This window comes from Phymastichus coffea, unplaced genomic scaffold (genome assembly GCF_024137745.1).
Source record: "Phymastichus coffea isolate CEN01 unplaced genomic scaffold, Cenicafe_Pcof_1.1 PCOF00055, whole genome shotgun sequence".
Lineage (NCBI taxonomy): Eukaryota > Metazoa > Arthropoda > Insecta > Hymenoptera > Eulophidae > Phymastichus > Phymastichus coffea.
Window position 1 is genome coordinate 1,365,198 of NW_026706866.1, and position 13,391 is coordinate 1,378,588.

The 13,391-nt window shown below is 39.0% G+C and overlaps 3 protein-coding genes across 4 annotated transcripts; 1 reads left to right on the forward strand and 2 right to left on the reverse strand.

The window, feature by feature from the left end:
• Positions 1-1,160: 1,160 nt before the first annotated feature.
• Positions 1,161-3,704, reverse strand: LOC131666035 (uncharacterized). 2 transcript variants are annotated; one of them, XM_058938366.1, is made up of 5 exons: positions 3,125-3,704; positions 2,290-2,497; positions 2,027-2,229; positions 1,810-1,952; positions 1,161-1,361 (listed from the first exon to the last, which is right to left on the reverse strand). In XM_058938366.1, the coding sequence occupies exons 1-5, from the start codon at positions 3,179-3,181 to the stop codon at positions 1,265-1,267; spliced, it is 708 nt and encodes a 235-aa protein (XP_058794349.1). In that variant the 5' UTR covers positions 3,182-3,704; the 3' UTR covers positions 1,161-1,264. The 2 variants fall into 2 exon arrangements, with proteins under 2 accessions (XP_058794349.1, XP_058794350.1); XM_058938367.1 differs by lacking the exon at positions 3,125-3,704 and adding an exon at positions 2,596-2,696.
• Positions 3,705-3,972: 268 nt separating this feature from the next.
• On the forward strand, positions 3,973-6,677 carry LOC131666034 (carboxypeptidase B-like). The gene is made up of 7 exons (XM_058938365.1): positions 3,973-4,339; positions 4,412-4,606; positions 5,095-5,214; positions 5,464-5,597; positions 5,682-5,857; positions 5,933-6,164; positions 6,252-6,677. The coding sequence occupies exons 1-7, from the start codon at positions 4,120-4,122 to the stop codon at positions 6,612-6,614; spliced, it is 1,440 nt and encodes a 479-aa protein (XP_058794348.1). The 5' UTR covers positions 3,973-4,119; the 3' UTR covers positions 6,615-6,677.
• Positions 6,678-7,271: 594 nt separating this feature from the next.
• Positions 7,272-13,077, reverse strand: LOC131665982 (transmembrane protease serine 9-like). Its single transcript, XM_058938285.1, is given in 13 exon segments — positions 7,272-7,439; positions 7,513-7,828; positions 8,079-8,409; positions 9,583-9,667; positions 9,752-10,058; positions 10,132-10,222; positions 10,307-10,444; positions 11,867-12,029; positions 12,105-12,158; positions 12,160-12,303; positions 12,306-12,414; positions 12,621-12,935; positions 13,037-13,077. Coding segments are annotated over 13 exon segments (2,262 nt in total).
• Positions 13,078-13,391: the final 314 nt, after the last annotated feature.

Here is a 13,391-nt window from a genome sequence, read left to right on the forward strand (position 1 = left end):
TACTAACGAATACCATTTTTTTTTGCTGCTCAATGTAAATAAACCATCTTAAATAATAGCTGACGGGTAATTCTACGGATTTACTTTTCTTCGTTAGTTCAAATAATTTAATGGAAAGGGTTTCTGAAAATGCATACGTAATACCATATACCAGTTAGGACTTTTTGGAAAATTTGCTTATGCACTTTCTTAGCAAAGGTATTTTTAAAGGAGCGAAGAAGAAGAAGAATAGAAGAAAGAAATAGAATATGTAGACCGGTATAGTTATGAAAGGAATCGTCTGGCGTATTTGTCCAGAGCTGCCGTATTTACTGCGGAAGAACCGGTTCCTTATAACGTTGTCATATATATATATATATATATATATATATATATATATATATATATATATATATACGTAGTTTTTTAAGTATTGAAAATATTCATGATATTTTCTTAAAAACGCCATTTCAATATCATTTTTTGGCGCATTCCCAATGAGCGAGATAACAGCACAACATTGATCGGAAAGAGTATCTGGGAGAAAAGACTGCTCTATTTTTATTTCTATTTCAAGTGCGCGTTAAATTTTTATGAAGTTGTTTACGAATCAAAAATTGCAGCGGAAAATATGGCAATGCTGAAATATGCAACTAAGATAGCATTACTCTCTTTAGAGTAGAATAATTATACTAATAGTTATTTATAAAATGTGGCATAGTTTGAATTAAATGTATTGATGCCCGTGTGTTGGTATATAGATTTACTCAATGTAGATAATTTTACCAACATATGGTAAATGTGTATATATAATCGCGGTGTCTCGGACGAGTTGAGCTAGGTGGCGTGAATCAACAAACAATCTAAAATTTAAAAACAGAAAATGTTGGAATAGTTTGCATTGCTCAAAACATCTAAAAGTATTCGCCAAATTTTACATGCTTTGTTCTTAGAGGATCGAGCGCATGCGTGTAAACATTTTTTTTTCAACAACTCTTGCCGTAAATTTTATCTGTAGATTAAAATCTCATTGTTTTTGATTATTTACTTATGAAAACGATTTCGGTGACATTTTATCATACTAATGATTGCAGGTCATAATCAATACGTAAGCTTATGATTGTTAGGAAAATTAACACTTTATTTTAATAAGAAATTTATTTTTAATTAAGCGTCATGAATATGTGATAAATTTGTACACCATTCGTGTGCATTTTATAATTTTGCAAAAGGAGCTGACCTTATTCTTACAGCTTTTAAAAATAGTTGAAATTTTGATTATTAGTCAAACATCAAGCTGCCTCATCATCCAGTGGAAAAATCCAAGAACTGAGAAGCTAAAACTCAAAGGAATCGCAGTTGCTTTTGCCCATGACCATAAACTGTGAATGGAAATTGAACAAGATTTTTTTTTTGAGCTGCCGTATCTTAGCGTCGTAAAAAAATACAAAATTGAAATATACGGTAGAAAAATGCTTTACTTACGTACCGACTTGTTACAAAGACAAATAAATAAACTAATATGCAGCGTGTAGCTCAGCTTACGAGATAAGTTACTTAGACTAATAATACTTTTATTTATATACACTTAGATTATCGTAATGTATGTATTATTGTTCGTGATGGTAGCTATTATCTCATCATCGTTTTATATAGCGGCTTATTTGAAAATGTACGCTCAATGAAAAGCACGTAACGAATGATTTATTCAACAAACGAAAACACAACAGAGATGGAGTGAAATTTTCTACTCTACATGAAGCGAAGGTATTTGATGCAATCTGTAAAAAAAGCGGTACGTAGAAATTGATTAAGGAGTAAGTGGTTTACTCGTAAGGGTTATCGGAGATGGTGAACGGTGAGGGTGTTGGAATCAGTCCACTTTCGTGAATGTAGATGGGTACCACGGGTTTGTCGTTGACGTCCGTTTTTGTTTGCTCAATTTTGAAAACCACATCCAATCCGTCAACAACCTAGAGAAATATTTTTAACGAAAAATCGGTAAAATTGAATGACAATGAATGTACTTTTCGTGCGAAGCAATTACTTTTCCGAATACTGTGTGCAATCCATCTAACCACGGACAGGCAATAGTGGTGATGAAAAACTGACAACCATTGGTGTTTTTGCCAGCATTAGCCATGCTAAGAAAGCCGGGCCCGTTATGATTGAGAGCGAAATTTTCATCATCGAAGGTTTTGCCGTAGATGCTGATAGAGCCCGCTCCATCTCCGGTTTCCACGTCACCACCTAAAATAAACATGTGCTCAAAGTCAACATCGGCTTTGTCGAGAGAATGCTGGCCCGTACCCTGTATCATGAACTTTTTGATGACGCGATGAAATTTAGTTCCCGCGTATGTTTTGCCATCGACGCCATCAGTGGCTAACACTATGAAATTTTTCACGGTTTTCGGAGCGTCTTGTCCGAAAAGTCCAATAACTATCCTTCCTGCTGGTTTGTCGTCGATCATGATATCGAAATATACTTGGTCAGTAACAGTATACCTGCCATCGCTCTGAAACAAAGTGATCGAAAGACGTGGATTTTAATTAATGGAGTCGCCACAAACAGCATTGTAGAGTTAGTTCTATTCGAGTGAAACTTTGTACGCACGTTTAGATTTAGCGTGTTACGTTCACCAACACAAACTCCGAGCAGAAGCCCTATAGCAGACTACGTGCATGCAGCTCTGTCTTATTATACTAAAGTTCAACTATCTACTTTCACCGGTACATTTGTTTAATTTTCAACAGTACTGCTTTCAGCTTCGTTATATTTGCTAATTCATTGTGCTTAGGGATTTATCACATTAGATCATCGTTAATGATTGAAGTAAATAAGTGAATACGATTCAACGACAGCTACGCAGTTATGTAAACACTGTCCAGATGATGAAACGTTAAAAAAGTGTAAATGATTTTTAAAAAAATATGTTTGGATATTTAATGTTAAATAAAGAGAGTGAGAGTGCGGCAAGTGGAATAATAACACTGAATTAAGCGTAGAGATGCATTATTATTGGAAACATTAGTTAAAGTAATTTCTTCTCAAGCTTGTCAGACGTTATTGACTGACGAATTGGCACGTGCGGAACGGCATCACAAAAGATTGGAAGCGAAACAAAACAGTTCTCCGTATGTACCTGAGCGTTAACAGTTGCAGCTATAATCAGTGGCACGAGAGTCAGCAAACAACTCATGATTCAGCGACGCGGCTGCTTCGCGGCTTCGGTGGGATGGATGAAAAAAAAGAAATCAGCTGGCTATGTGGCGGAAATTCTTCAGGTGCGATAAACAAGTCGGAATACTAAACGAGGTAGCGAGCGACGAGTACAACGCGGGACGACCTCTCACTCCGCTCGGCAGTTGAGGCGCACGATGCGCAGCTGGCCTGCGCCGTGAACAAGCCTACACGCCGATACTTGTCACCCCCTTTTTTATTACCTCAGCGCGCTGCGTAAATTGATGGCTGCCGTGGAACACGGCCTGAACACACCAACGCCCCGCGCGCTGGCATGTGCGCAAATTCTCTCTCTCTCTCTCTCTCTCACTCTCTCATCGTTCACGACCGGCGGATTCGGGTCACAGAGCCTCTGTCCCTCCAAGAATTCGTTCAATCTTATTTCTGATAACCTACTTTTCACTTTCAACTGTTTCATTCTGCGCGGCTCAAGTGAGTTGAGCAAGTGTTTGAACGATTGCTGCGCACTGAGATTTCCTTTCAAACGAAATTTATTGGGAAAAAAATTGCAAACGCACTCGATAATCCTTGATGTTATTTGAAAACAAGGTCGTCGTTCGATGGTTGCTTTTGTCTTTGCCGGGCATTTCATTGAACTATCGCCAATTTGCGCGCGCCGGTGGACTGCAACATTTTCTACCGATATTCACATTTTCAAATGAACGACGCTGTTCCATTCCGGGGAACAAATGCGAGCGAGAAAATCGCCGACAACGCGGAGGAATCGGTCAAAGCGAGATCCTCCTCTTCTCTTTCTCCGCTGCTGGTGTCACGTGCGCGCGTATACCCAAGCGCACCCGCGCAGGGAGTACCGTTAGCTCGTCGGTGCCGGCTCTCCAATATTATAAAAGCTAAGCGACTTCCCGATCGCGAGGTCAGTCTTTTGCCTCCGCGAGCATGACATCTCGCGGATCCTTCTGGCTGCTGCCACTTTTGCTGGTTACTGCTAGCGCGTTGGTCTTGTCAGAGCCCAAGTTTCTTAGGAGCGAAGATGCCTCGTCAAAGAAATTCGATATTCCCGAAGAAGATGTGGTCACCTACGAGGGCGCCCAAGTTTGGAGAATCGTCGACGTCGCTGACAAATCCGAATATCTTAGTTATCTGCAGGAAAAGGAGGGTTTGTACACGCTTCTACTTATTACCAACTCGTTAATTTTGTCGCGAATCTACAGCAATTATTCATTGGCAGATTTAACTCTGTGGAATGGCAATGACACGACCATGGATGTGCTGGTACTTCCCGACAATATCCATCATGTTTCTCGTTTTTTGCATAGGCGGAACATCGAATACGACATTCTCATAACTGATCTCCAACAAATGATTAATCATGAGAATCCAGTTAAAACTCAAACGGAAATCGAAGAGCTGGAGGGTCGCAACGGTAGGTCACTTAGTGAAATCATCAAGTCTGTTTTCATATACAACTCTTCTCGAATATTGTATTCGACAGCCCGATCGAATTAACCCAAATGAAAATTACAATGACACTTTCGCCTCTGCAATTGCTATTCCATTGGAGTATCCAACAGTAACATTAAACAGCGCGCAGGTGACCGATAATCCAAAGTGAAAGCTTTTGTGCTATAGATAATCGAACGGAATCAAAAAAAGACTCTCTCTACTCGCACATTTCAGGTTTTTTACACGGTCGTTGAACTAATAACCTACATAGCATTCATCGTAGACTGTTCAAATAATCCAATGTACTCTTATATAAGAACGGCTGTAATGCTTTATCTTGTTTTTTTCTTTAATTTTATTGATTTTATTTGTTGAGAAATTCATTGACAAAATGTGGTGAGCTTTGATTTGTCATTGAGTGGTGCGCATGAAATGAATGACAAATTGACAGATGGAGTGGTGTTTTAGCTCGCTACGCTTGGTGGAAAACTTCTGTGATGCGAAAAAGTTTCTCCTCGCGATATTATTCTCGCTATCCTATGCATAATTCGCTAGAGGGTGTCGGTGATCATCGCTGGCCTTGGAAGGGTGAGCTTTTGATTTTCTGCTTGACGCTTCGTTAGTTCAGCTTCTTACCTGGCAAATTGTATACCTCACTTTAGATATCCAAGCTTGCTTTTTCCACAGCACTTGAATGGCTTGTAATTGCAATTAACAATATAGTGGCCGCGAATATTTTAAGCAGAATATCTGAATGTGCGAAGCGTGTATCAGTGTAGTCGATTAACAACGGAGCAAAATAAATTTCTCGGTCAAGCGGAAAGAACGTAATTTTAGGACACAGAATGGAATGGACGAGCTATCATCGAGTCGACGATATCAATGGTTATCTCGACTACTTGGCTAATACCTTTCCGGAATTCTGCTCGGTTATGTCTATTGGCAAATCTGTCCAAGGACGCGAACTCAAAGTAAGCGAAACTGCCAGTCTGCACGTAAATAGATCGCAATTTTTCAAATAATCTCATTATTGCGATGGTTCAATCCGCACACAGGTACTCCGTATAAGCAAAGGGCAGCCAAACGCTCCAGCGCTGTGGATCGATGGAGGCATTCACGCGCGCGAATGGATTTCACCTGCGGTCGTCACTTACGTCATAGATTATCTGGTTGAGCACATCGACCAGCTTGAGACGGATTACTACATTTTGCCTGTCGTCAATCCCGATGGGTAATCAAAGCTTTTCAGATTGAACAGCAAGGCCATGCAGAGGGCTCGACGGAATCGAAATCGCTCTGTTTACAGATACGAGTACACGTTCCGAGGGAACAGACTGTGGCGCAAAAATCGCGGACACCCCGAGAGGGGTGGTAATTGCGTAGGCGTCGATCTCAACCGTAACTTTGGCTACAGGTGGGGGGGTATGGGTACCAGCAAATCGCCTTGTCGCGAAACGTACGCCGGTACCGGGCCCTTCTCCGAGCCCGAGACGCGTGCCATCAAGAACTTTTTCGAGGCAAGCGCTGCCAATTTCAAAGTAAGTCGTGGGTGAAAGCCAAGTGAATTCGAACGAAAATGTGAAAATGCTGTTGCACCGAAAGAATGGGTTTCGTTTTGCATGCAGGCCTACCTGACGTTCCACAGCTATGGCCAATACATTCTGTACCCATGGGGCTATGATCGCCGCGTGCCCCCGGACTACAAGGACCTCGACAGCGTGGGCAGGAGCATGGCCGCGGCGATGAAGAGCGCCGGGGGGGCCAACAGTGTGTATACGGTGGGCAACAGCGCGAGCACCCTGTACGCGGCCGCGGGTGGCGCCGACGACTGGGCCAAGGCTTACATCAAAGTCAAGTACGCCTACACAGTCGAGCTAAGGGACAAGGGTCAAAATGGCTTTATATTGCCGGCTTACTACATCAAACCCACCGCTGAAGAAGCTCTTGCTGCCGTCAAGGTCGTCGCCAAGGCAGTACTACAGCTCTGAGCTCTACCGCCTACTGTACTTACACTTGCAGCTTGCGCGCTGCTGAAGCTATTGTGATGTAATTTTTACTCTACGCCATAAGTTATATATTTATTAATAAATATCTCATCGTTATTTAAACGATTTTAATTTCTTGTTAAATTATTTATTCTTGCTATCGAACAAAATAAAACCTAATTTGATTGTGCAATAGTTGATCGTCGTGAGAAAAAAGTTCCATGATAAGCATGTTCCATAATCGAATTACTCGAAATGCGAGGTGTTTCTGCTTGTCGCAGTACATCGAACCGCAGACTGGAAACTGGTTTAGTTCACAATCCCGCTATCGGCAGGTAGCAATAGTCGATGGAGAGAGAGAAAGAGAGTGAGCGTCAGGAAGGAAGGATCATACGAATTTCATTGGGGAACGGTTTTTCCCGCGAGGTCAATTACCCATCCGTTACTTCTTACCGATTCACTCTAAATGTATACCAACCTTTCCAACCATTCACTTTACCGCTTACACTTTAATATCATGTTTATAATTTTGATTGGTAGCAATTCAGACGTCATTGAAATTCAGTATTTTATTTGCTATTTACACTTTCTTCGTTATTTATCACATAAATTGTACAGGAAACAACACTCCATTTAATCAACGATGATCCATTCGCTCGATTAATTGTTCAACATGACGCTCTGAATCCATGGAACAAAAGCCGAGACTTTTGTATAAACAGACGGCGCGTTTCTTCCACCGCAAGGAAACAGTCCCCACGAAACTACCCCGATGACTTCCACCATGTCAAACGCATTTTTCGCTACTAGAGGACCTCCAGAATCGCCCTAAAAATCCAGAACATTTACGCGTTGACAGTGGAATTAATAAAAAGAAAAGTGGGCAAAACAAGAGTGATACCTTGCAGGCGGAAGCTGATCCATCGAGCGGGCCAGTGCAAACGTTGGTCGAGTGCAGTGGGTTTCTTCCTTCTTTTTTGAGACGACGATTGAGCGCCTCCCTGCACTCTTCGTAGTGAAGAATCGGCAGCGTCGCTGCTTGCAAGACTTCTGGTGCCTCAGGTTTACGCGTTCTGCTGATGCTGCCCCAACCGGTCAGTATCGCCTCGCCGTGGTGATCCTCGTCAGGGTAGGGCAGAGACGCGGTCGATACGTATTCGTTCAGTTCGAAAGGTTCCTCTAATTTCATCAATGCAATGTCGTATGGACCAACAGATCTGCAACGCAAAAACGTTACATTCAGGCGAGATAAACTACCGTTGGAAATCGACAACAATGGTGAAACGTATTGGCGCAACCGTCTGCTTTTATGTCATCATGTCACAATCTGAGTAGTTTATTAAGCGTAACGTTGGTTGACCGCAAAGTGCGCAAGTTCATTATTTGACCACATCTACTCTCGCTCTATTTTCACTTGTCTAATAATTTGACTTGTATTTCAAGCGGCGTGAATAATAGTGCACCCACCCTCTGTATTCCGGATGAACGAAAGTTTCCACAACAAGCCGACTCTGTTCGGTGTCTTCCTGAGTTCCGAGCATATGTTTGCCCGCGAAAATCAAATACTGGCCTCCGGGCCGCTTCGGCGACAAGGTTTTGCAGTGACCTGCGGTGAGGACCCAGCCAGCGGTCAGTAGGGTGCCACCGCACACGTGTCGAGGCTTTATTCCGCGTTTCTTGTTAAACCAGTGCAGCGACACTTGCCATGGGTGATTGTTCTGCTCGGCATTTTCACCACCTACGATGCGCGTCGGACGTTCTGCCAGCAAGGCCAGCTCAGCATCTGCTGCTCGCAGAGCTGAAAATTTGATTTTTCCGTTATGTTGCATAAAAATTGCACTTGGTTTAATAACGGAAATAAATTCAACTGCGCCTTCATCGAGTGATCGTCCAAGGCCTTTTGTCGGTTTACTCACCGTTATTCTCTGGTATTCCAATGAAAAAAGCACCAAGTAGCAGGAAACGTAGTTTGAACATGTTATTTGAAAAGAAAAAAGCCGCACATGGAAGAGGCGAGAGAGTGAACAGAAGTGTACGACTTGATCAAACCGAGGCTAAGAGCAGAAATGAGGTACTTTTTCGAGTTGTCGCATGAGAATGAAGCTCGCGCGTAACGCGGATGCGGAAAAAGCTAGGATCTCCGAATGGTTCCCGATCTGTTTCCGAGCGGTTGTTACACTGAGTTACACTCGGCAGGTGAGCGCGCGCGCGCTAAAAATAAGGTCTGATTCGTTAAGCAAGACCAGCCGTATCCATCGGACTTGGCCAGCGGAAGTTATTTCACGTAAAAGGCTATTGAAAGAATCGCCTTTTTCTGCCTCTTTTATTGCCACTCCAACTCGTGTACAAATCACTACATTCACCTGTTGTCACGCGCGCGCGCACGCTTAGCAATGATCTTACGTTCATTTACCTTCGGGCCTTTCGACTTGACATCGGTTAATCGCTCTAATTATTTGCCTTGCTTTCAGCTTATTCATCAAACTCACTTAGCTCATTAGAGTTGCCAACTGTATTTGCTCTATTTATCATCGAGTTTACTTTTCGTTACTCCATCTTGGATAATCAAGTACAAAGATCTACCCATTGTAAGACGATATATGTCGTTGTTCTTGCAAGAGAAACGCACCCCATCATATGATTCCCGCCACTTCGATCTTGCCGCTCTCATTAGTTCAGATCAATAACTTACCTGAGTCGCTTTCATCATAAGAAAATTATTTTATCGAAATTGTTTCGGTAAACAATGTATTAACTTTGTAGCGACAAATGCATTCGATATTTGTTTCAAAATTTACATTTTTAATTGTAATATTGAGATTGTTGAGTTCATTGCAGAATCGCGGAATATATTTTGGCGACAAATATAATAATTTCTTAAATTATGCGCCATGTATGTAAATAATATTATGAATCCAATTTATGAATGCGGAAACTCTGACGAAAACAGCAGGTGCTCCAACTGCGCCACATGGTACATGGCCCCACGAAACTACTCGAATGACTTCAGGTATGCCTTTCTCATTGTACGTTATGAGAGGGCCACCAGAGTCACCCTGTTAAAATTCATAGCAGTTACAAAATTAGGACGAAACAAAAAGTTGTGAAAAGAATTTAATTTTGTAGTTTGCAATGCTTACATTGCAGGCCGAATATCCGCCACTCAAAGGTCCCGTACAAATATTAGTGTCGTGAATTGGATACGGTTCCATAATTATTCTGAATACTCTTCTACAAATGTCGAGATTGATAATGGGTAAGCTGACTTTTTGCAGATAGTCTGGCAAAATGACCTGCTTCGTTTTAGAAATAGAGCCCCAGCCGGATAGTATTGCCTCTCCTTGAGGAATCGTGTTAGCTTTTGGCAGTTGAATCGACTTGACAAAGTTATTGATTTTAAAAGGAGTAGCCAGTTTTATAAGGGCTATGTCGTATGGGAAAACACCGCTGTGAAAAAAAGTAAAAATAACATTGCTTGTTTACTAAAATTTACCGAAGAATCAGAGCATTATTTACATACCTTTGATATATGTTATTTATAATAACTGTTGTTGTATAGGCAGTTTGTTCAGTAGTTTCGTGTACTTTGACGTGATTTTTTCCAGCTCGTACTATAAGTTGCCCATATTTTGGTTAATTGTATACACAATGAGCCGCTGTTAAAATCTAATATTCATTTACGATTGATCCTTCACACATATGGTTGAAAGGATTAAGCGGTGGATTTCCCCATTGTAAGGAAACTTGGTGTGGAAATTCTCCTTTTGCGGCGTTTACACCACTGATCACTAAAACATCACCAAGAGAAGCTACAAAGCTTAGATTATCATCCCCTGTAAATGAAGTGAAAATCTAATTACATTTCTATATATATAATATTGACAGATATAATTTTCAATATACTCACGGCAGTAGACGATGGCTACGAAAGAACTAGTTATGACAAGCTTTTAAATCATTTTGAGGATCGACAATGTCGTTCGCTTTGAATTTCATTCATTAAAGCGTATGGGCACGTTTTTGATAATTGAAGAATTACGCTCTCACTTTTTCTTGTGCATAGATGATATCGCAATTCCATAATACAAGCATTACTCGTTTATTATTCTTTTTTTTTGATAAACCCCAAATTATAAGATTTTATTTAATTAAATTATCACTATTTTTGTAGGTAAAATTCCTTCAGGCGTAATGTATTATTACAAATAAAGAGTAAACGTATTTTATTACTGAATTTTGATTTAGCTCGTTAGTTCTACAGCCAATTAATAACAATATAGAAAGGTAGAAAGATTATTATGTTTAACTTTGAATTATGTGGTTCCTTTAGAAAGTGATGTAATCTACAGAGATGATAAAATTATTATAAGACATTCACGTGATATCTGTTGTTCTATTTAAATTTACTAAGAATAATAATATGTAATCATTTTTACCTACGTACACAACATTGAGTAAGTTGGAATATGTGCCACCACTATACATATTTAGCTGTGCAATCGGGTGGTAGCGTTATAACTTAATGCAATTCCAAAGAAAATTAGATGAAACGAAGCAACTTTAGGAAAAAAAATTCATTGCAACATAAATAACGACTCGTGTAGTTACAATGCGTAATTAGTAACGACACTACTTGTACCGGGTAATTTCGCTGCTATCAAAAATCATTGCCTCCAAAAGTATAACTTTCAAAGCAGGAAATAAATAAAATAGATATACGCTGTTTAGTTTATAAGACATTCTCAGTAGAAAATAGTAATACATATTTCGATTCATTCGAAGAACTCGTAATATCATAGCTCGTAACTTCAGAAAAATCAAATTTTAACTCTAATTATTACAGTTTTTGTTACATATTTTCACGTATAATATTGGTAAATATGATAAATACAGCATAATTTTAGGACATTTGAGTTATTGTTTAATATATGCTTGAATTAACGTTCGAAATTATATGCTTTGTTACAGAGTTATCAAAATACGAATGTTTTATCTTTGCATAATTTTTAATATCAAATTTGCTATTAATAAAACAGAGGCAAACTTAGATGAATAAAAATAAATAATTAGTTATCATAATATTATTAAAATTTCATGCCCATACTAATACATAAATAGTAATAAACAAAATATATAAATAAATGGCTAGATTTTATAACGAATAAGTTTATTATTTATTGGCATTGCTTATTAATTGAAAAATAAAGATATATTTTATTTATAAATTAAATTGGATAAATTTATTCAGTTATTATAATTCTTCAATACATCATTGATCCAGTCAATAAAAGCAGATACTTTTGCGAAAATCGTAGGCGTTCCGTAACCGCCACATGGTATTCGACCCCACGATACTATACCGATGATTTCTCTTGTACCTTTTTCATTTATTGACATCAAAGGCCCACCAGAATCACCCTACAAATTTAAAAAATAAGATGATCAAGTAATTAACATTTGAAATCGAAAACACAAACGGAGAATAGTAAACACACACTGCAATCCGCCAGTTAGTGGGCCAGTACATAAATTAGGTTGGTGAATTTCCTCGATCTTTTTCTCCCAATATCCTCAATGCTCGCTTACATACGCTATTGTCGATAAGCGGTAAAGTTACTTTCTACAATATTCGTGGCAATATGGGAGAAGCAGTTTTCGAAATTGATCCCCAGCCAGAGAGTAGAGCTTCTGAGCAACCTTTGGAACAACATTGGCAGTGGGCAAATTTATTGGACTTACGAAATCATTGAGCGTTAATGGTGTCAAGAGTTTCAGCAATGCAATGTCATTTGGCGAGACTTCTCTAAAAAACATATTTTACGCTTTTAATGAAAGAGTCGGAAACAGAAGGGTTACAACCAATGCTAGGTAAATTGATTTTATCTCTTCAAAATTGTATTTTTATATGGGAAATTCAATTTAGTAATATAGTTGAACAATTTCTGCTGTTGTAAGACACGATATAGAGTATTAGATATTAGAAATGATTTGATCTAATAATAGGCTTACCCATGATACTCATGGTGAATGATGATTTTTCCTACATAGGAAACTTGTTCAGGCGGTTCTTGAATGTTAATGTAATGTTTTCCAGCTTTAACTACCATATATACAAATGGGGATAATTTATTAACGCAATGTGCCGCAGTGAGAATCCATTCTTCATCAATTATAGTTCCACCGCATATATGTTTCAACGGAATATGTGGCAAATTGCCCGATTGCAAACTAACTTGATAAGGAAATTCTCCTTTTACAGCATTTGCACCTCCAATTACGCGGTTAATTTTATAGGGTTCACTTAAATTATTACTTTGTTGTTTACTACAAAATTCTGGAATGAGATTAGAAATTTAGTTTATTGCAGCATTGTATTTTATTGAGAAAATTCATGAGACTGTAAAATTAATTTGTATGCTACTTACGTGCTTACTTTTGTTTGTAATGATTGTGATAATGTGTGCATTGCTTCACTGTCTCGAGTGCGTTTGTTTTTGATAATACAATACACGAGAAACGATACATTTCTTTTCAATTTTCATTTTTTAAGCTTGATGAATCAAACTTCTTTTAAAAGTGATATCATATCTATAGTTGTAGAAATATTTAACAGTAATTAGATACAAAATTTAATAGGATAAAAGTATAAAAAATTGTACTTGAAAGTGACGATGCTGTGAACTTCATTGATAAAGCTGACTTTTAACGATATTAAAAGCATAATGTCTCAATATGCTACTCATATTTTAAAATATTAAGTAAAAATTCTATGATAACTTT